Source organism: Juglans microcarpa x Juglans regia, chromosome 2S, assembly GCF_004785595.1.
Source record: "Juglans microcarpa x Juglans regia isolate MS1-56 chromosome 2S, Jm3101_v1.0, whole genome shotgun sequence".
In the NCBI taxonomy this organism is placed as follows: domain Eukaryota; kingdom Viridiplantae; phylum Streptophyta; class Magnoliopsida; order Fagales; family Juglandaceae; genus Juglans; species Juglans microcarpa x Juglans regia.
The window spans coordinates 7,550,694-7,573,990 of NC_054597.1; the positions used below are offsets into that span (position 1 = coordinate 7,550,694).

General features: G+C 36.5%; 2 protein-coding genes across 7 annotated transcripts; one reads left to right on the forward strand and one right to left on the reverse strand.

The window, feature by feature from the left end:
* Positions 1-2,532: 2,532 nt before the first annotated feature.
* Positions 2,533-9,891, forward strand: LOC121252074 (polypyrimidine tract-binding protein homolog 3-like). Of its 6 annotated transcripts, none has more exons than XM_041151541.1 (15): positions 2,533-2,689; positions 3,147-3,215; positions 3,318-3,389; positions 3,514-3,590; positions 3,783-3,861; positions 5,402-5,534; positions 5,761-5,825; positions 5,965-6,014; positions 6,096-6,137; positions 6,250-6,301; positions 6,400-6,457; positions 6,552-6,607; positions 7,630-7,737; positions 7,820-7,963; positions 9,284-9,891. In XM_041151541.1, the coding sequence occupies exons 2-15, from the start codon at positions 3,159-3,161 to the stop codon at positions 9,671-9,673; spliced, it is 1,383 nt and encodes a 460-aa protein (XP_041007475.1). In that variant the 5' UTR covers positions 2,533-2,689; positions 3,147-3,158; the 3' UTR covers positions 9,674-9,891. The 6 variants fall into 6 exon arrangements, with proteins under 6 accessions (XP_041007475.1, XP_041007477.1, XP_041007478.1 ...); XM_041151543.1 differs by having other exon boundaries at positions 6,552-6,565; XM_041151542.1 differs by having other exon boundaries at positions 2,559-2,795.
* A 607-nt stretch (positions 9,892-10,498) lies between these two features.
* LOC121251912 (RNA-binding protein 39-like) lies at positions 10,499-22,321 on the reverse strand. Its single transcript, XM_041151320.1, has 13 exons — positions 21,604-22,321; positions 15,867-15,945; positions 15,687-15,743; positions 14,991-15,046; positions 13,880-14,111; positions 13,635-13,721; positions 13,467-13,541; positions 13,233-13,310; positions 12,650-12,714; positions 12,380-12,578; positions 12,219-12,307; positions 11,563-11,677; positions 10,499-10,746 (listed from the first exon to the last, which is right to left on the reverse strand). The coding sequence occupies exons 1-13, from the start codon at positions 22,125-22,127 to the stop codon at positions 10,705-10,707; spliced, it is 1,698 nt and encodes a 565-aa protein (XP_041007254.1). The 5' UTR covers positions 22,128-22,321; the 3' UTR covers positions 10,499-10,704.
* Positions 22,322-23,297: the final 976 nt, after the last annotated feature.

Sequence of the window (23,297 nt, forward strand, 5' to 3'; positions counted from 1 at the left end):
ATCCATATAAAAAAAAGCAACTTTGGAAGGCTCGTGAGACATCCAAATTATACACTTTCAAGCAAAAGGAGGACTATTATGAAAGTCAACAATTTTATAATATAATCGAACAATGGACCTTTTACACCCCTTGGACTTCCACAACCACATCATTATCACCAAGCATTAAAGAGTGGAAAAAGCTGAAGAAAGCTTAAACTTCATCAATTTCCTAATCTTGAACAGTTCTAGCGAAGCAAACATCCCACTAAAGAGAGCCATTAGAACAACAAGAAAATAAGATACAGAAGCATACTGATCATAAGCCAACAAAAATAAAAAACCAGAAACACCCTATTGAGGGCTCGATCACCACACTAATCAATCCCAAAAATGGATTCTAGATCCCTCTCCAACATCATAACTAACATGGCTAACAAAACTCTCACAACTCTTTGTAATGAACTTCCAAAAATCCACACCAGAAGCCCCCCTCCCGGTACTTCATTAGAACACCAAACCCCCAAGCACTTCCATATTTTTTATTAATAACCTCCCTCCAAAGTGACCCTCTTTCCAATTGATATCTCTATAATCATTTTCCAATAAAGCTCTATTAAAGATACTCAAATTACAAACCCCAAAACCTCTAACTGAAATAGGAGAACAAACTTTATTTAATAATATGAAATTTAGTTTCCTCTCCCATTCCACCCAACAAGAATGCACAAAACAACTTCTCGATCTGGTTGGCCACCCTTACAGGCAATGAAAACAATGATAGAAAGTAAATGAGGGAATTGGAAAGGGTACTGTTAACTAAAGTAATTGTGCCCCTTTAGATAAATATAACTACTTCCAACCAGCCAGCATTTTCTCAACAACCGCATCCCTTATAGCATTAGCCTTAAAATGCGCCTCCAATGTAAGGCCTATATATTTCAAAGGTAAAGAAGCAACTTTACAACCCAACAAACTTGCCAAACTATTGATGTTGTGCATCACCCCACCAAAACCATCTCCGACTTTCCAAAATTCAACGTAAGGCCTGAGACAACTTCAAAACATAATAACACAATCCTTAAGGCTTGAATTTGACCACAATCCACATCATATAAGATAAGACTGTCATATGCAAAAAAAAAAAAAAAAAAAGACGAGAATGTGTCATAGACCCATTATTAGCATTACCAACCAATAAGCCTAAAAGAAATCCCCTCCACCCTTGCAGCAGCCTCAACCATCTAACCCAACACCTCCATGATAATGATAAAAAGGAAATGGGACAAATGATCCCCTATTTCAAACCACAAGAGCTATGGAAAAAACCAACTGAGTTACCACTAACCAATACCAAGAATTGGGCAGTAAAAACAAAATGCCTAATCCAAGAACACCACATTTTTCCAAAACCGCATCTTCCAATTATGTAGAAAAGGAAATCTCAATTCGCGTGATCATACGTCTTTTCCATATTAGGCTTACAAATACCATCTAGAATATCCTCTCTTGTTTGACTATCTATATATTCATTAGCAACGAAAATCGAATCAAGAATTTATCTCCCATATTTTGGAGCTTAGAGGTAATTTGCTCGATCACCTTGCTCATACAATAACCGGATGATGCACCAATAACCACCACCAACGTGACCTCTAGAGTAACTGCCACTGAGTGGCCCATTCACATTGGACCACTAGTAATTGCTTGTGGGGGGTGTCACCTCGATAAAAAATAAACTCTTTAATTCAATACACTAGAGCGTGAATGTAAAATTTGAAGTATAAAAAGTAGTTTATACAGCTCCAAGAGTACTCTTATTGGATTAGTTAAAATTAAAAGATACTTTTTTATGAATGTAAGAGAAATTTGACTTTTGACTATTCCATTTACATAAATCTCCATATTAGAATAGCTATTTTTTCATTATATAATAATAAAATAATATAAGATGAATTTAGTTTTAGTTATTCACATCAAATCTCCATATTAGATTATACATTTATTCATTATATAGTAATAAATAATTAATAATTTCAAAAATATTTAAATTTTTTAATTATTAATTTATTTTATTTTATCATATTTTCCTATTCTACCTATTATATATTAATTAATAATCATATTCTTATTAAATTAATATATCAATTGTGATAAAATATGTGATAGAAAGAAAAGGAAAGAGAAATAATTAATAAAATATGTATTTGATGTATGTACAATAATCTTTAAATTTTAAAAATTTTTTAAAAATTACTGTAGCTAAATTCTAAATATTTAGAATTTGATTAATCTAATATAAATATATTTTACTTTCTAATAATTAAATATTTATTAAATTTAATTTTTAACTAATCCAACGAGAATACTTTATGATACGGTGTTGGCGTAACTGCCACTGAGATAATTTACCTTTATTATTTGCCCTTATAGTTTGTACAAAAGGAACAACACCAGGTGAAAATGTGTTTTTTGTTTTGTCATGTTTCGTTTTTTTTAATTTCCCTAATTGCGAGGGGACAGGTAAAATTACATTAACGACCAGAACCTAATAACCTATTTTGTTCGTTGTACGAACAAACATTAAATTCCAAATCTAGGGCTCCGAACCGTTCTCTCCCTTTCTCAGATGCACGCCAGCCCCAGCTGAGACACTTAGCTCAGATACATAAGAGATCAACTTCAAAGCTGTCAAGCCCGCCAGTTCACTGTAAGCTAATGTGATCGGCTTTTTCTCCAACCTTTCTCCCAAATATGTTATTTTAGCATTACGTTGAAGCTTCAATTTGCGTTTCATTCGATTCTTTGTGAGAGTAGTATGCCCATTCCATTCAAGCTTTTGGGTTTTATTTTATGATTTTTTATTTCTGTCTTGTTCTTCTGTATCAGATAAATTTTTGTTCTTTTCTTTTTCGATTAACTTTTAGTTCGGCTATTGAGAAAATATCGAAGAAACCTGAGCTTTAAGTTTCAAATCAACGGAAAACTAGAGTTGTGTCCAAAAGCATTAAAATTGCACGATTCTAGTACTTTTTTCGTTTTCAGTTTTCTTGGTAGCCAGGCAGGGGCTAATGTTTTTCTTATATAGTTCTGTTAGTGTCAAATTATTATTTCTGTTTTCTTTACGACATCAAAATATGTTTAACAAGTTTTGTGATTTATCAGAGTCATTGACTAAGATGACAGAGCCTTCAAAAGTTCTTCATGTTCGAAACGTGGGTTACGAGATAACTGAGGTACTCTCGCATTGCAAAGAAAGTTCTCTCTGCTTTTGTATTGTTTGTGTATCGTATTGTTTAGTTTCATTCGTCTATTTGTATCTTCTTTCGATTTTCCAGAATGATTTGCTTCAACTGGTTCAGCCTTTTGGGGTTGTTACTAAATCAGTGATGCTTCGTGCAAAGAACCAGGTTATTACTTTTGGCTCTAATACTTTTTAGGGAAAAATTATTGCTTCAGTGGATATCTGCGTAGAAGGCTATGACAATGGAAAAACCTAATTTGTGTTTGTTTTATCTTATCATTTTAAAACAGGCTCTTATCCAGATGCAGGATGTGGGATCCGCTGTCAATGTAATGCAATACTACGCAAATATTCAACCTAGTGTTCGGTAGAGTGTTTTCTGTCACAATTTCTGTTTTTCTTGTATGCATGCTGTGACAACAGGAGACTCCTTTTGGGGAGACCCCTTTGTCAGGTCACATGGTTGGGTAGCATGGGGATTAAACGTCAAAGTGTTTGTTATTTTTTTTTTTCTCATTTAATGTTATAGTGGAAAATTAAATGTGTTTGGTTATGTTAGGGGGAGAAATGTTTACATTCAGTTCTCTTCACATCAAGAACTGACTACAGTGGATCAGAACCCTCAAGGGCGCAACCAGGTTGGTGCTCAAATTTTGAATATCCTTCTATTTTTGTGGGTGCTCTTAGACCAACAATATTTTTCGCTGGGCACATGTACTCATGTGGTAGCATTACGAAACTTGCCTAGAAAGTCATAAATATAGACTTCTGTTTAAAGAACAATTTAATGATATAGATCTTCATAGATCCGTATGTCTTTATCTGTTTTTGTTGAGAGGATGATCAAATGCATGAAAAATGTCCTTGAATGATTTTATGGACATGTATACTTTGATACAATTCCATTAAAAAGGGAGGTGCCCGAAAGTTGAGGGGGGGAAACTGCACAAAGATATATTTTTTGATAACCAAGAATGAAGTTTTATTGATTGGAAAGAGGCATAGCTCAAATACACAACTTTTTCCTTTTAAATAAGACCCTGTTCATATGGTACCTAATATTATAAAAAAAAAGAAGTAATGTTTTACATGCTTTATCAATATGTACGACTCTATATAAGTTTGAAGTTGGAAACTAACTTCATTATGAGTGAGCTCTCTATCTTGCTAGCTAATTGAATTGTTCTTCATAACCATCTATCTATTAAATCTGTTGCCTATTTGTTAAGATGTGAAACCATTCTAGAGGTATGTAGTAATTGATACATTGTTTGATTTTACCCTATATTTTTGGTTAGTTAGCTAGATGTCAACCCTTAGCATCACATGGGTCTGTTGTTTACCCGGGTAAATGAATGTTGTTTTTGCACGGTCTCTGGGTTCCTCGTCATCAAAAGATGTCAATACCTAGCAGGGGAGGGAGAGAGGGAAAATGGTAGACGCCAAGCTTTCAAAGAAGAGGATGAACTGGCTCAAGTTGGAGTTTAACCATATAGTAATATATAACTATTTGTGTAAATATCTTAAACTCCGATACTTGGCTCAATTAGTTTATGCCCTTTAGTCTGTATGACTTCATGTGAGAACCACTGGTACTTGCTCTTACAACTCTATTACTCAACCTACAACTTACATAGACAAATATGTGTTTCTGCATGTGTAATTTAGGTTATAGGTGTTTCTCTTGCATATTACCAACATCATGTGTAGTTTAGATTATATAGGTGTTTCCCTTTCATGTTACTTATCAAAAAAAAAAAGGCGTTTCCCTTTCATGTTACCGATGTCGCTATGCAATGCCCACCTGCAATTTTAATAAAATTTTACCTGTAAAAAAGAAAGGTGTGGTGTGTGAATTTTTTTTTATATAGAATATTCTTTCGGTCAACTTGTTGTTCAAATGATCTTTCTAGATAACGGTTCATTGTTTCTTTTCTCCGAAAAACCACCTTTCTAGCTGTGGCAATTGTCTTGGAAACATATCCAAACATGCATAAACATATGAATCATAATATTATTTTGTTAATTTGGTAAATGTAAATCAATATGTAATAAAGTAACTTATATCATCTCTTAAATCTTTTCAATTTCTATTTCTTGATATATTTACCCTCCTCTCTCTCTCTCTATCTCTACATTCTCTTCTGTCTCTGCTGGTATATCACGAGGAACTTTCAGGATGCGCCGCCTAATCGAATTCTCTTAGTCACAATTCATCACATGCTATATCCAATGACAGTGGAAGTGCTTCATCAAGTGTTTTCTCCTTATGGTTTTGTGGAGAAGATTGTCACATTTCAGAAGTCAGCTGGTCAGCTTCTTCAAGTCTTCTCTCTCTCTCTCATTGGATATATTTTTTGTGATGTGGGGAAGATAGTATTGATGATTTGGATATAGAGTACTGGAACTTTAACACATTGACTGTATCAGCTTAGCATATTCTTGAAGATTTCTCTGACCTTATGCAAGGACTCATGACAGAAAAAGATCTTTCACAAATGTATTAAATACTGCTCCATTGGTCTGCAAATTTGTAGGTTTTCAAGCCCTTATCCAGTACCAGTCACACCAGAGTGCCCTTTCTGCAATTGATGCACTTCAGGTGGGCGGGCTGATGAGTTCTCCCCACCCCCCCCCCCCCCCCCCCCCCCCCCCCCCCCCCCCAGCATCTATTAGTTAAGGGGATTGGTTGAGCAAGAGTTTATGATTAAAGATTCTAAACTTGGGCCACTCCTTTGTAGGGACGAAATATTTATGATGGCTGTTGTCAGCTGGATATTCAGTTTTCAAAGTAAGTGCTATCATTTTAACAGTCTCTTTTCAGTTATCTTTACAGTATTAAGTCTTATGTTTTTGTTTATTATAAAATCAGCCTTTCTGAGCTACAGGTGAACTACAATAATGAGCGCTCCAGGTGTGTGCAAAGCATCTTAGCTTCATTCTGCTTTGTGTTAACCTCAAGCTGTCCTGGCTAATTAACATTTGTAGCTAAATTTTTCCTTGTTCTGATTTTATTCAATGTGCAGGGATTTCACAAACCCAGCTCTACCTTCAGAACAAAAGGGCAGATCCTCCCAAGTATGTTCTTCTGTTGATATTTGATAAGTAAATGTAAAATCATCATTGTTTTCACATTTTGGTTTCCAGAACTTATCTCCTTATATTTCTGATAATAGTCAGGGTATGGTGATGCGGGGAGCATGTATGGTCTTCAACCTCCTGGAACTCGGGCAGGTGCATTTTCGTGGTCCTTATTTTTTGTTTTGCCACCTATATATTATACAACTTTCAAATTACTGATAGATCTAATACATATTATCCGTTGCAGTGGCATTTCCACAGGTTTGTGTTGATCAAGCTTTTCTCTTGGCCTTCCTTTTCCAGGTTGTTTTGTTCATATCTGAATGGTTTTACTAACTAATTTTTTTGTTTATGAGTATGAACAGTGACTATTTTTAGATGATAACCCTCTTTTTCCACAAGTTTGAGAGTTAAAAGATTAGTATATCATAGTAAGAAGTCGTATACATGACAAACTTGTAAAATGCCATTCCCAGTGTTATATTCATTATAGATATTTTATTTTTATTTTTTCTCATGAACTCTTAGAGGCAAGGTATGTGTAATTTCAGTATTTTGTTTTCAATGTTTTGGTCACCATTCTACTGCTCTGTTTGCCATGCATAAGTTGAACATAAGCTTATATATAAAAAAAATGTCAAACTCTCAGAGACTTGATATTTTTTTTCATAAATTTCATTGTCGATACTTTGTCAATGTTTTCAGAATATCATAGTGGGCACAGTGCCCATGACTGTTTTTTATTACATTCTATTCCATGTGAGACAGACGCACTCCCCCAGATGGCTTATTGACATCATGTTTGGGAATAAAGAAATTTTTAAAAACTTTTCAAAATTTTCTTAGCATCAATCGAAACATCTTTACACTAAAACAACTATCAAAACATCTTGCCTCGACTTCCATGGCAAACAAAAACTAAAACAACTTTCACAAAACTCAAAAAAACCTCTCACAAAAATTCTTTCCAAACATATTTCCAGTGGGCCCTGCCACTTTTTCAATCCCCAATAAAATCATCTCTCAACAACTTTCTCAATCCAAATATATTTTTATTGGGTCTCAACTAAGCTCAAAATTTTTTGAAATGTTTAAATCTTGTCAACAAATTTTGAACGGACTTGTTGACTGGTCAACTCTGGCACATGAGTGCCCAGTAATATATAGATTTAGGGACAAAAAAATGTAGATAACCTCACAGTTCCCTATTCTAATACTTTTCTGATGACCACTTTCATTGGTTTTGCTGAACACCTTATAAATGTGATTCAATTCATTCACTTATAGTTATTTATTGATAAACCTTTTGCCTTGTATCATTCTAGATGGGAGATGCTGCAGCCATCACAGCTGCCTTTAGTGGGGGCCTGCCTCCTGGAATAAGTGGCACAAATGACAGGTGCACTGTCTTGGTCTCTAATCTAAATCCTGATGTAAGTGATGTTTCTTGTATTTGTTTCCCATCCATTCCTTCTTTTGAAGTTCATTAATGCTATGAAAACTTTCCTTTTTCAGAAATTTGATGAGGATAAGTTGTTCAATTTATTTTCCCTTTATGGAAACATTGTGAGGATTAAGCTTCTCCGTAGTAAACCAGATCATGCCCTTATTCAAATGGGAGATGGATTCCAGGCAGAGTTGGCTGTGCACTTCTTGAAGGTTAGATTTATTTTTCCCATATGTTCATTGTAATCCAAAGTAGAATTTCAATTACAATCAAATTCGAAAAATCACAGTTTAGGTCCTGTTAGTTTGACCAACAAAATTTGATGATATGCCACGTTAATTTCTTATGTGACAGCTCTGATATGGCAACAGCAGTCCAGTTAAACATATAATCACATTTACTTAATTGTAGTTTTTCATAACTTGACATTTTTTTTCAACATAACAATGTCAAGTTGTCATCCATTCTAATCCGATACTCTTGTTACACATACTTTTATACTTATCGAAAAAACAAAAAATGTCAAGTTGTTGACCATAGTTATCCACATGGTGTATGTCATAGTAATCAAAATTGTTTTCTTAATATTTCTGAAGTATCTGGCTGGCGAAGGATCTGATTGTGACTTTTTATATTATTTGAGGACTTCATAGCTACTTTCTACTAAACATAAAGGATAAAATCAGAAACTGAAGTTTTCCAAACCATTCAAACGAACAAGATTTGTAATATTATTTGTGAACATATTGAGCAGTATAATGTTCAAACTGCACCCAAAGCTAGGGCATTTCCTTTTTTTATTGGAACTTCTGTAACAGAAACATTGTTATCACCAACTATAGCCCCACTGATATAAATTGATTTTCTTTTCATCCCCTAGATTGAAATAGGTGTTTGTCCTTCATTGTACCGTAATGTCAACTTCTTTTTTAAGTTGAAAAATGATTATTTATAGGCAATTGAAAGAATTTTCACCAACTATAGCCCCACTGATATAAATTGATTTTCTTTTCATCCCCTAGATTGAAATAGGTGTTTGTCCTTCATTGTACCGTAATGTCAACTTCTTTTTTAAGTTGAAAAATGATTATTTATAGGCAACTGAAAGAATTTTCTTTGGGGATTTTGTCGGGACCTAGTTTGCTCCCTATCTTGCCCAAATGTTCACCTCTCCTTGATCAAGTTCATTTGTGTATAAAGACAAAAATAAAGTAAAATATGTTCACCTCTCCTTGATCAACCCAAAAGAATCTTTTTATTTGAAACTGGTGGCCTTCTGTTTATCTGTTTCTTTTCAAATGTTGATCAATGGCTTCTCAGAAAAGCACCATCTAATTTGTGCTAGGATTAACTCTTTTAAGGTGATTATCCTTGCATTCTTTTATCGTTGCAATTGTGTTTGTTTTTTTCAAAATTTTGGTTAATGGTATTTACGTTTGATCATGGTGCTTTAAGGATTTAAATATAATCTCGCTTGATAGGTTACATTCCAGATAATTAAGCATTAAGTTAAGTTTTCTATTTTGACATAGGGAGCATTGCTCTTTGGGAAACAGCTGGAGGTAAACTTCTCCAAGTATCCAAATATAACACCAGCCCCAGACACCCATGATTACTCCAATTCAAACCTTAACCGCTTTAACCGTAATGCTGCCAAAAACTACCGGTATTGCTGTTCACCAACCAAGATGGTCCACCTGTCCACCCTCCCTCAGGAAATTACGGACGATGACTTGGTGACGCACCTGGAGGAGCATGGGACTATTGTTAACACCAAAATCTTTGAGGCAAATGGGAAGAAACAAGCCTTAGTTCTGTTTGAGACTGAAGAGCAAGCCGCTGAGGCACTTGTCTGCAAGCATGCCACCTCTATTGATGGATCAATTATCCGAATCTCATTCTCCCAATTGCAGACTATCTAGGAATCCTGCATTAAGTAAGAGGCAGCTTCCTTTAAGGACGGTTATGTACAATTCTATGGTCATACTGTTCTCTTTTTTAACTTTCATTGCAACTGTAATGTAACCCACTTGGGAAGGTTAGAATAATGTTTGTCCCTCCTTTTATTCTCTCCATTATTTTCCAAAATTTATATAATTTTATTGTTTTCTGTTCTACATTTCTGGATTTGTTGTTTTCTCTTTCCTTTTTGTTTTTGGCTTGAGATTTCCTACTCTCCATTTGTGTGTAACTTGAAGATTGGCGAAATTTCCGTTTAAAACTTCTTTTTCTTTGCCCAGCATGGGAATTTTATTTCCATTTCGTAGCATTGATTGGGATTCTGTTCCCATGTTTTTCTATTTTTTTCATAATTTTACCCATTAGAAAAATTATATTTATCATCTTTTTATTTACTATCACCATATGATTGATCCACAAGTAGAACATAACAAATAGTCTTCAATAATTAAAAATTAAAATACCACATAGTAATGATAAAAAAGCCAAAAGCCCAACTTACAGGCACATGTGATCAAGGGCAATATAGCCCAATGGATCCAGGGTCAATAGCATGCCAAACCGGCTTGCCTATAACTTAATGTGATGATAAATTATCAAGAATATGGAGAGCATAATACAAAATTCATGGCATTAAGATTGTTTGAATACATACTTACTAGTACATTTTAATGATAGAATTTATGTAGTAATTAAGATTGGAGTACACCACGTGTTCGTACCCCTAAACAAAATGCATATTATTTAGAGGCCCAAAATTCAACCACCAAAACTAATACACAAGGAAAGAAAAACAACAGCAAGATATCTAGAACTTAAAATTACAATAAAATGGCGAGTTGATGAACAGATTACATATCACCATCACTGGATAAAGATATAACTGTTATGGTACATCTGATGCAAGTGTATATGAATAAAACGGTATCATCTAAAAATCCGTCAACACATCAAAAAGCACAAAAATTCTCTTGGAAATGCTGCTTGTACGCCTTCATTCTCCATCTTTAAACGTAGCTTCATATACATGGGGTTGCTGCAAAACAGAGTGGAAGCTTCTTTAAAATTCTAAACAATTTGGATGCAACTAATTAAACACTTAGAAAGTAGGGTGAAGACACATAAATGCAAAGTTAACTTTCACAATCCAGGCTCCATGTTTCTTTTTATTGACAAAGAATTCCATAGAAGATGCAAACGCAACATGTCATTTACCCAGCTAAACTCTGGACTTGTCTAACACGCTCCTATCACAAAAATCAGGTAAATCATCAGCTTTTTCACCGATGGGATGTGGCCACTAGAAACTGTTTGCACCAAGGGTTCAAACCTTGGACCTGGAGGGAGCATACTACCAAGACCAAGGCCCATGCCACTTGAGCCAACCCTTAGGAGTTTGGGGGGTCCCTATTTCTCACAGCCTCCAGGGTAGCATTACCCTTGGGAAGAACCTCATAATCAATAAAGCATCTTCTCGGTTGACCATTCAATTCTTCTACCAAAAACGAAATGGGAAGCAACTAATATTTACTCTCGGTACTAAAAACACTTGGTCTGGATGTTGGCTCATATATATATTCCAGCCGTTTTCCTTATTTAGATTTTATGTCTGTCTGATTTCCTTCACCTGTCTAGCAAGGTGCTTCTCTTGTATACACATCCGAGGATTGACTTATTAAATAAAAAATATTGTCAAATTGCCTTAAGAAAGTTAACATTTAGCCTCGACCTACGGGATGCATCAAACAATTTTGATACATTGTAGTAGCCAAATAAACAAACTAAACAATAAAATACATATGAAAATCAGGAACCAAACAGGACCGAGGGCTCGTGGGTATAAATAGATTACCATGAACAAGGCTGAAATCAACCTGCGAGCAAACCATCTCAAATGCATTGCACGTTGAGCAGCCATTGCAGCTTCCACAGTTTCAAACCGCAAATACACAAAACCATCACTGTTTCTGTAAGCCACATAAAACAAGTTACATATATGTGCGATTGAGCATGTGTGTCTCTATCTATCTCTTCAAATGTGTAAACACGTGTGTGTGTGTGTGTGTGTTTTGTATATACACACACATGCATACAGTATTATCTGGATGTATGGATCGTGCGTCTGTGTGGTTTACAAACTCACAGATAGGAATAGAACATTAGAATGAAGTCAGCACTTAGATTTATAACATGTATAGAAGACGACAAATATTGGGTTCGGAAGAGTGGAACTCTGCAACCAACATTACAAATTTATAAGGAACCCAACAAGTTTTCTATAACACACTTCATGGGACTTGAATTTGTGAATTCACCTACCACCCCATTCTTATGGGAATGGTAGTGTCACTAAGGCCTGAGGCCCTGACAAATTGTAGCATTTAAACCTACACACACATGGATGCAGACGTATGGGGAATTTATGGTTCTCAAAAGAAGTCTCGAAATAATATAAACAAGAATGTTACACTTAAAATGGGTATGGGCATTACACATTCATATACTTACTTGTCCACATGAATATGCCTCACTCGGCCATATTTAGAGCATTCTTCTTCCACGTCCTCTTTGATGTCCATATCAAAATCTGGATCCATCTGTGCATAAAATAATATTCATTAATATTTTTTGTAAGATGGGGTGGAGAATAGAACAAGAAAACCACAGACCTCAGTTGCCGGATCAAACATATTCTTCAGCAGTAAGCACTCGCTGGGGGTTCCAACAGGTTCTGCAGCTGGGGTAGGGATAGCTTGCGCTGGAAGGGCTGGCACAGAAACTGCAGCTTGCCCGTTGACTGGTAAACTAAGGGCTTGTGGATTTGGAGCTGACCCATTCAGCACAGGAGCTCCGAGAGAACCTGCAATACTGCAAAAAGTAGTCAAATTAATTTATGATTAGATTACATTCCATGAAATAAGGATAGATGAGATACAAACCTTGTGGCAATACCGGAGCGATCCAGCTTCTGCATAAGCAGTGCTCTTGATTGAGCATTCAAAGACTGTATGGAGAGTAAATTTGCATCAGCAAGGAACTCATTCTATAAAAATTTGACTAACCGATACCATTAGAGGCATTAAAGAAAAAAATTAAATTTTCTTTAACATTAAAAATTGAAGAGACCCCCAGTTGGTGCTGGGGGAGAGAATCTCAGCTTTCTAATCATAACCCTCATCAACCTTCCAACAAATATATGCTTGTATGAAAAAACACTTCAGTCAAACTTCACCACAACCATAACATATTTAGTGGTGAGTTTGCTATAATGCCCCAGTGATTCTGCAGCTAAGCTGATCCTTCGAAAAAATCAATCATTATGGCTAAGCATGAAAAGGATTCAAACAGACAAGCCCACTGGCCACTACTACACTGGAAATAATCTTGAAGATTTTCCCAAGTATATCGTGCTACACACTTATAGTAAATCAGTTTTGTCCTAATCTAATAAACTAAACCACATACCCAACTTTATGGAAAAACTAATGTCCTACATAATGATGACAAATTTACTCACCAAACCACCCCATCATCATCATCAAAGTCTGCAGTTTTTGCTCCCGTATCTTGTGCTCCAACATGATCCGTAACGGACGAAACCTATATATACACAGACATGGGTCGCAGATACATTGACAAGAATAGGTAGTGATAGTCAAATAAGTATATGCACAGATAACTAACAACAACAACAATGCAGCATGGTCAAGTTAATTTAACAGTATCTGCGTTAAAGCTTCATAAATACAGTCCTACCTTGATAGTTCGACCAGCAAGTTCCAATTTTCCATTCAAAGATTGAGCTGCCTTTGCATCTTCAAGCTTGGAAAACTGCAAAAGCATGAAGAACAAGTAACTATTCGATATACCAATTTGTCAATCAAGAACACACTTAACATACAGTTAAGTAGGATTATTACTGACTTGAACAAACCCAAAACCCTTGCATTGTCCAGTCTCAAGGTCAAGGGGCAGTTGCACAAGCTCCACAGGACCAAATGGTTCAAAAATCTGAATAGCATCATAAGCAATACGCATTTCATAACAATTAATAACAATGTAACATGAAATTAATGAAAACAGTTTATTTTTATCAAAGGCAAATTGAAGGAAATCCAATCAGAAGGAAAACATGTCAACGATAGAAAAATTAAACACAATTGCAGTACCGCTCTAAGCTGGCTTTCCGTCATATTGAAGTGTAAGTTGCCCACATACAGTTTTCTATCCACTGCCCCATATGGACCTGCAAGACCACCTGAACCCCCACCAGAAGCAGTAGATTGAACTAGGTTCTTTTCAGCCTCAGAAGGTTTAACCATAACAGGTTGTCCAAGAAGTAGTTGGCCAGAGAGAGCAATTGCCATTGGCACAGACATTGCATCATAGAATTCAATATACCTGCGGTATCACCAAGGCTTACATAAGTTTTTCCAAACATATGAGACTAAAAAATTGCCACCAAAACATACAAAGCTTATAGTTAAGAGAATTGGGAAACAAAAACTTTAGCATAGAGAGCTCAAGCAGAGATTCTTTTGATGAATCTGATGGACTCGTAAAATAAAATGTCAGCTCATAACAGCAAAAATAGAGAACTAGAACAAAAATTACATGAAGGATCAGAAAACCATAATAGATGAGGAAAGAGGTCAACTCCCACATAACCCCGAGGGGAGATGGATGGGAATGACAAGAACCACTCTTGTTCAGTAACCATGAAAGTGCACGTTAAGGGTTGAAAATCTAAAATAAAACCATTAAAAGGGAAAGTATCAATTTAAAGTTTAAACACCACCAATGAGCAATCAGTTATCAAGTAAATCTGAAACTGGTACAAGATACCAGAACTAGAGCCAAGTCAAGAAAAAATGCTTCCCCCTCCTCTGTCACCACAAAAGGAGAAGGGGTGGAAGGGGAAAAACTTGCCAGGTTTAATTCTCATATATGGCTGTTGCCAAAAGTAAACTCTAACCAAATTAAGCCCCTCAGCCCTTTTATGGTAGGGTGTAAATGGAAGGTGCACATGGGCATAGAACGCAACCTAATACGGCTAGAAAATTTCAAAAGAACACAAAATGTTAAAAAAGTCAGGTTCAAGTCATCTACCTTGAGTACACAGCATGAATTGATTAAACATGAGAGCATCCTCATCATTATTGCAATGCTAGTCCATTTAAGAATACCGTTGAACTTAATTATTATAAGATGATATCCTAATAATTATTTTTACAAGGTATATGCATAAAATATAATATTTTCCAACAGAAAGGGTCATACCCAACTCCCTTGGACCGTCTTGAATTCCTGTCCATGATCAGGCGAACATCCCTCACCTGAAATAAGGAAAAAACTTTGAGGGAAAAAGGAGCCAAAGCAAGTAGGAACACAATATAAATGAGCAAGGATAATGCGTCGAGGGAAAAACTGGATGACCACCCTGCACATCAAAACACCAACATCCAGGTGCTCACAAAATTGTCACATAACTCATATGTATGCTTTCACTCACCCCAATGTATACAGAATGTTGAGACACAAGTAAGTCAATATACTACTCGTAACTGAAGGCAGAGGAGCATTTACTGCAACAGCAACCAAATGTATCTCAATAACATGCACTCATAATGTTTGAAGTAATGTCTCATGCAATAATAGTGTAACTATTCTCACATAAGTTGCAAGAAATGAAAATTTGAAAGGCATTAAGACTTCAACTAATGACAGAAGGAAAATATCGTAAAGGGAAGTGCTGTTTTACATCCTAGATTTTGTCATCCTCAGCCACACTAACTAGGTGGCACATTTTAAGTGATTCATTTAAGTGGTTAACATAAGAAGCCACTTATGCTGCGCCACTTCAACAAGTGTGACTGGGGATGATAAATTTAGGATGAATAGTAACATTGCTCTATCATGAAAGAAATCTAGCAACTGTAATGGTCTGCAGAGTATGAAAAATCGAACTCCACCAACCTTGCCTGCTCTTGAGAAGAACTCATACGCATCCCTCTCAGTTGCCTTGAGAGGCATCTGCCACCATCAGATTCATATCAGCAAATCAAACAAACAAAACAGATTAATTTTTATTTTTATTTTTATTTTTTTGTCTGATAGCATTTAAAGATGTAAAATACATAGTAACAGATGTTCTACCTGGTATGCAAAGACAGTTCTCTGATCCCTTTCTGGATCAGCTTCTGGCTCCACTGCTTCTTTTTTATCTTTAAATCTCCTGCCAACAATACAAGTTTCAGCATAATGATAAAAACACAGTAGACCAATTATAGAAGGAAAACAAATTGTTCCCAAAAAAAATTTGGAAAAAGATGCTGATAATAGTCGAACACACCCTTACATTAAAGGATGCATTAGATCAAAATAGTTATTTTGCCCCTTTTTTCAGTATTCCGAGATATGCCAGGCATAACTTCCGAAACACAAAAATAGATATTTTGGGGATTTATTTATCTCATCAGGTCAAGCACCTACCTGTCTTCCTGTCCTCACCAAGGATATAGATTGAGAAGCAATTCTGCCAATGCAATATGAACATGAACCAAGAAATTCCTTTCTGCATGTAGCTAGATTGCATGGTAATGCATTTCATTATCTATACTTCACCATAATAAACTTTCAATGCCCACCATAATAAACGGATCCATACACTAGTAATCCTCCAATTGCAATAACAATTATTGATGGCATGATTTTTTTTTATATGTAGAATAAGTTTTATTAGGATAAGTAAATAGGCATAGCCCAAGTACATAGGAAGTATACAAAAGAGAACACCTAGTTGCAAGTTAGGAGCTAGAAATGGATGACAGAAAATCATACATAACTAAACCCATTGAATATAATAGCAGAAGCCCAATGGAATAAAGTATGGAAAAAGAAACGTATGAGATTATCCAAAGAGTGTTTACAGTTTTCAAGCCAAATGCACCACATGAGACAAAAATGGATTATTTTCCACACAACGGAAATTTGGGGGTTACCCGAAGGCCCCTCCAACAAGCAAGAAGACCCACCACCCTCTTAGGCATCACCCCCGCAAATCCATTCCTGCTGAATACCCATCCCATATCGACTTTGCCACCTCACAGTGAAGATTTTTCCGAGGGAGGTAGTCCAACCAAAGAAAACAGCCTTGGAGGGCACCTTATGTAACATAAGGGTCCAAAATTAGGGTTTAGAATTATTATTATTATTATTATTACTATTATTAGTATTTATTATTATTATTATTTTAAGATCTATTTTGAGATAGTGATTGTATTGGATTGGGTTCCTTCCACAATCTACACCCGTATATTCCTCTAATTGATTTCCTAATTTGAATAGTTTCCTATTTGGTAACCAATTCACGCTCCAAAAGCCCTCCCATAAATCCTCCCTTTCCCCTCACAATATTCCTCCATCAACCAGCAGCACCTTTGCGGCCAGAAACCTTCCCCATGTAAATTCTAACTTTCTTCAACACAGCAGAGCCCCATAGCCTTCCTCTTAGCAAACCGAGGTCCTCTCCTCACCAGAAACCACCACAGAACACACCGACGGTAATCCCTCCTTCCTCTATTGCGTATGTCAATCTCTAAACCTCTCTCCATCGCTCTCTCTCCACTGTCAGTAACCAAACAGCCCCTGTGTGCTTTTGCTCAGTCCTACATCGACCACTAGAAAGTCGGGACACCTCTCAGGCAACTCAGAAACTGCTGGCCGGTCACTGCCCATTGAACTCACACCTTCCCGGTAAGCCCACGCCAGAATCTTCCCCCTCTTTCTCCTTTACATCAAGGTTTGACCTCTAAACTTATTTTTCCTCTCTCAGCAGCTTGTGCTGCCGGTCACTTCCAGCCACCCAGACCCATGCCGCAGTTGGTTCTTCTTCTCTCGGTCACAAGCTACTAAGTGAGATTGTGGAAGCAATGCTAAGAGGTAAGTAATATGACCATACCTTTATGTGTGCTGTAAATATTCTGATTTTACATGAAAATGTGATGTTACCTACGCTAAAAGCTGATTCAAGGTTAGCCCCTTTTCACGAACCTCGATGAATTACGATGATATGCTGGTGAATAAGACTATGCATGCTAAACTGATATGGATTGTTGTTAGATGGATGAGATGTTATGAAAATCGCATGTATGCCATGTAATGTTTAGATCATGCTATGCCATGCCTATGCAATGCCATGCCTATGCTATGCCATGTTGTGTATTAATATGCCCTGTTTAACGTTATGCCACGTATAAGAGTATGTCATGCCATGTAATTTCCTGAAGTCAAACATGTTCTCATGCATTATGAAAGTTAATAAGAAAACACATGAATGATAGGCAAGCTTTAAGATTGGCCTTAAGTTATGGATGGATGTACAAGCCACGGACTCAAGTGTGGTCCACCACATGTAAGCTAGTATGTTTTGAGGTAACACAGACCCAAGCATGTTTCACCGCAGGTTTTGATATGTTAAGTGATGCCACAGACTCGAGTGTGGTTCACCATATAATATGAGATGACACGGACTCAAGCGTGTTTCACTACGATATGTTAAGCAATATCACGGACTCAAGCGTGGTTCACCATATGATATGAGGTGACACTAACTCAAGCGTGTTTCACTACATGTTATGATACGTTAGACGGTGCCACGGACTCAAGCGTGGTTCACTATATGTTAAGTGATAACACGGACCCAAGCATGTTTCATTACATGTTATGATAAGTTATATGGTGCCACTAACCCAAGCGTGGTTTACCCTATATTTTATACGGTCAACGACAATTGGACCAATGCACAAATTGCTACTAAATAAGTGAAAGACAAGATGAAGAAGTCATGTATGATTGTTAGGAAATGCATGGAGTCATTCATTCATGCATCCACGTTACATGTATTGCCATGATTATGTATGATTTCGCTTATCTATTACTATATATAAAAGCGGAGTCACATAATTCCGACGTGGCATTATATCCATAAAAGTATGCATTCTACCTATTAAATTTGAAGTGTTATGCTTATGAAACGGTAAACCTTTTAAAAGCAATGTTTCATTTTGAACCATTGTAACTTTTAAGTTTCATTTCTTTTCTTGCATATAAAGATAGAAACTGATTCAAGACTCCACCCAAAAATATAATTCAACATTTATATTGTTTTGTATTTTAAGCGGAGTCATATGACTCCGATGTGGCATTCTACCCATTAAACTTGAAGTGTTATGTTTATGGAGCGGTAATCCTTTTAAAAACAATGTTTCATTATGAATTGTTGTAACTTTTAAATTTCATTTCTTTTCTTATATATAAAGATATAAACCGATTCAAGTCTCCACCCAAAGGCACTATTTCAACATTTATATTGTTTCGTCAAATAAACTGCCCTATAAACCGTTTCGAATTTCTCCACTATAAACCCGGTCTCTCTCTAAATCTCTCTCCCTCATACACAACAATCCGTGCATTGCGCAAGTTATAGGCTCGTGTTACTAATGAATAATATATATGCTATGTGAATGTGTGACCATGTATGTAAGTTTTCAAAATTAAGCCTAATGTTAAACTAAGTTAAGTTTACAGTATGATGTGCTATTACTGAGTCCTCAACTCATTTGTTTGTTTCTCTACTTTTATGTTTTAATGTCCCAGATGATGATTTCGTGGATACAAAGCAAGAGTGCCAGAAGTAGAATAAATTTTTAGAGACCTAGTGTATGATTTAGACATTTAAGCAGTGTTGGTTTCACATAGAACTAGCTTATGTCGTTTCTTTTATTCTTTTCAGCTTTTATGTTATGAAAGACTATCATGCTAGACAAGTTTTATGTTTTCTGATCCAATAGATGAGGTATTTTATGACACTGAATCTCTTTACCGGGCATTATGTTATGAATGCACATAACATTACAGACCTACGGGAAGGGGTGTTACGCCTTACCTCCTCATATGCATTTCCAAGGAAATGAATTATAATTCTAACCTACCAGAACCTTGTACATGGATCAGACAGTGAACTTCTTGTTCCCAGAGTGGATCCGGAGCATCCTATCAACCTCAACACTACCAAAGCTCAAAGTAGGCAGCAAACTGAAAATTCATAAGTGTGCAGCAAGATGACATGATATCATAAGACCACATGTACAGTTTTAATACAATTTCACCTTCTATAGTGGCAAATTCTTTTTTTTATTGGCACCAGGTTTCCATAAACAAAGTCCTAAATAATCACGTGGGTGTACAAGCCCTCGGCAAGGAGTTTCCTGCAAGTGCACATTGGGTAATTCAAGAGGAAATGTCCCCAGTCTGATGGCCTCTAGAAATTATTTGCCTCTAAGAGGGTTCAAACCTTAGACTAGGAAGAAGCATACCACCAAGACCAAGGCTTTTACCACTTACGCCAACCCCAAGTTCTAAATATTCAATTTACCCTCCAAAATGAAAAATAAAAATCGCTTTATATAATTCACTTGTTTGTTACATGGATGAATTTGACTTTTATTTTCAAACTCTTCTACATACACAGCACTTGCTTCTGCAGCTAAAGGGGCAAATACCAAAGAAAAAGTCCAAATGCAAGAATGGAGCAAGAAGTGCCTAGAGCTCCTAGTTTATAGAATCTCTTTAGCTTTTCTCATTGCACTAACAATCGTGTTAACCATCCCTAGAGCAAGTGAAGTGACCAACGGGTACTGGGCAAGACAGATCTGACAAGGAATAAGTACTTCCACTCCGTCCCTCCCTCAATCCCAAACTGACTCAATGCCATTGCACTCCACTCTGTGTAGCCTCTATAATCTACATATTTCTGCCTTTAACACCTCAAATTCTCCTAAACCTTAGCCTTAGTCTCTTGCAAAGAGGAAGTTCTTAAATAGGCACCTCCTTGCTCTTCATATATTCTTTCTTTTAAACCCAAACAATCACTCAGTCGACTTCATGAATCCCAAGAACTACAAAAATTGAGGCCTTAGTAAGAAATATAATATTTTCTCCATTGCAGAGACGACCTACAGCTAAAGGGCAATAACAAAGAAGAATCACTGACTGACCCAACCCCCCCCCCCCCCCCCCAAAAACCAAAAAAAAAAAAGGAAGGGGAAGAGGAAAAATTGCCCTCTTACCTCCACTTTCTACAGCCTCTACATATTTCACTGCCTAATCCTCCCTAAACCTTAGCCCCCATCTCTTTGCAAAAGTAAGCTCTTATTCATCTCCCAAACAGATATGTCTGAGGCCCTAGTTCATCCTCTATCCAATCTTACAACCGTGAATCATTACTCACTTGACATTGATATATTCCCCACGTACTAGAAACCCAGCCTTCATCAAATCTATGGCGGAGAAGATTGACAGGGACGAGATGAAGAAATACTGGTCAAAGAGGAGCTTAGGATGGGTCAGTATCCAAGATTGCTGTCTCCATGTTCGCCCTCTGACCACTAGGCTGCACCCTGATGGGTCATCGAACCATTCTTTCATCATTTGACCAATATAATTTTGTTTCTAGTTTGGGTAATTCTTATCCTAACTATATGATATGCCAATAATCATAAGAGTTATGATTACCGAGTTTCATATACTTCTTTACCAAATATATAAAACTCTACTTATCTTCTAAACATCGGTTGTCTTTTATTTTTCAGGAAACGACCAGTTAAAAACTAAAAGCTTTCATTTAGCTTCAAAATGTTATCTGTACAAGAAAAAAAAAAACACCATAACTACAATCCAGGATTCCAAATACAAACAAATGATCTAAGTCGGCTAGTCTACAAATTTGTGCACAAACTTCTATCTTCTCTCTTGAACCACCAACAAGAAGAACAGAGCTGAATCTACAAGAAATCAACAACGAAAAATGTAATACGTTTAAAAGAAAAATAACCTGTTGTCTCTCATTTCTAGGTCTCTTTCCCTCTCTCGGTCGCGGTCCGATCGACTCCTGCTTCTCCGCGACCTTTCTCTCTCCTCTTTCTCCCTTCTTTCCCTTTCTTTCTCCCTCTCCTTCTCCTTCTCCTTCTCCTTCTCCTTTTCCCTCCTATCTCTCTCCCTCTCCTTCTCCTTGTCCCTCTCCCTTCTCTCTCTCTCCTTCTCTTTCTCTCTACCACTCCGTTCTCGCTCTCGCTCGCGCTCGCGGTCCTTCTCTCTCTCCGAATCTCTGTGATGCCGATCCTTATCTCGATGACTAGAACGCTCTCGGTCGCGCCTGTCGCTGCCATTCTCGTCGTCGGCTCTGGACCTCCTGGTCTTTCGGTCCTCGCCGTCGGGGAGAGCAGGATCCTCATCGTCGACATCCCTCTTCCTGTAGGTCCTCTCGCTACCTTCCTTGCTCCTATTCTTCCTCTTCGAGTCCCGGTCTTCGTTCTCCTCCACCGTCTTCTCCAAGTACTCGTAAGCGTCGAAGTCCATGGTTCCTCTCCTTCAAGACTTTATCGAAACCCTAGATTAAAGATTTGCAGAGGAGGGAAGTGATGAAATAGTTCGAATTTGTGCAGCAATGGAGATTGGGGTTGTCTAGGGTTTTGGAAGGGCTTGGGCTGGGTGCTACTGCTACTACGGTTATCTATGATCTGAAGTTTGGACTCGAGATGTGATTTTGTCAAAAGATGCTGTCCTTGTAGGGATACCGCATTAGCTCAATGTGTGATTATCCTATCGTAAAATGAATGTTACTAAGATTAATTAAGTATGCAAATATAACATTTTATGATAAAGTTTGGAGTTGGCGAGTTGCATGTGTTCGTATTTTTAAGACTAGATTTGTAACATTTAGATTTTAAAATTTATATTCTTTTTTTTATTAAGATTTTTAAATTTATATTATAAATCAAATTATGTCGTATAAACAATTTATTACAAATTTGCAAAATAGATATAACAATATCTATGAAACATGTCATATAACATGTTATATAAAATCATATCAATTTATTAATTTATTTTTGTAACTTATTTATATCATTCCGAACAAAATTCAAAATTATGCATAAAACTCCGCACAATTCTTTTTTGAAAAATAATCCATGTGATACGAGGTAATTAAGGAGAGTTATCTCTAATAAATTTTTATTTTCATCAACATTAATCCAAAATGTGCGACAGTCTAAAAGAAATTTAATTTGTAAGTAAAGTTCCAACGTATTTTTAGTTAATACAGGTTGACAAAAAATAAAAAATAAATAGATTCAGAGATAAGTTAAAATTAATTGAATAAAATATTATATTTTAATATTCTTATTATTTTGAGATTTAAAAAAATTGAATTGTTTATTATATTTTATGTAAAAGTTTAAAAAAATTATAATAATGGGATAAGTTTTCCATCCAAACCGGACTTAATGGAGTGCGCTAGGGCTGAAAAACCGACCGGTCGGTTCGGTTTTGAGCCCAAACCGAGACCGACCGGTCGGTTTTGTTAGAGCCTCAAAACCGGCCGAAACCGACCGAATCAGGGTATGAAAACCGACCGGTTCGGTTACCAGCCGGTTCACGGTCGGTTTGTCGGGTTTGGGCCGGTTTGGGCCACTGTGTTTGGGCCGGTTTTGGCACTGTTTGGGCCATTTTAAGACCCAATTCAAC

What these genes read in the sequence shown, in the direction of transcription:
- LOC121252074 (XM_041151541.1), top strand. Translation starts at nt 3,159, where the DNA reads ATGACAGAGCCTTCAAAAGTTCTTCATGTTCGAAACGTGGGTTACGAG. An exon ending in TGGGTTACGAGATAACTGAG is followed by an intron (nt 3,216 to 3,317) that starts GTACTCTCGCAT and finishes TCGATTTTCCAG; the next exon opens with AATGATTTGCTTCAACTGGT. An exon ending in TGGCTGTGCACTTCTTGAAG is followed by an intron (nt 7,964 to 9,283) that starts GTTAGATTTATT and finishes ATTTTGACATAG; the next exon opens with GGAGCATTGCTCTTTGGGAA.
- LOC121251912 (XM_041151320.1), bottom strand. Translation starts at nt 22,127, where the DNA reads ATGGACTTCGACGCTTACGAGTACTTGGAGAAGACGGTGGAGGAGAAC. An exon ending in TTGATGATGATGATGGGGTG is followed by an intron (nt 12,715 to 13,232) that starts GTTTGGTGAGTA and finishes CTCTCCATACAG; the next exon opens with TCTTTGAATGCTCAATCAAG. An exon ending in TGATTTCAGCCTTGTTCATG is followed by an intron (nt 10,747 to 11,562) that starts GTAATCTATTTA and finishes TCTGTTTTGCAG; the next exon opens with CAACCCCATGTATATGAAGC.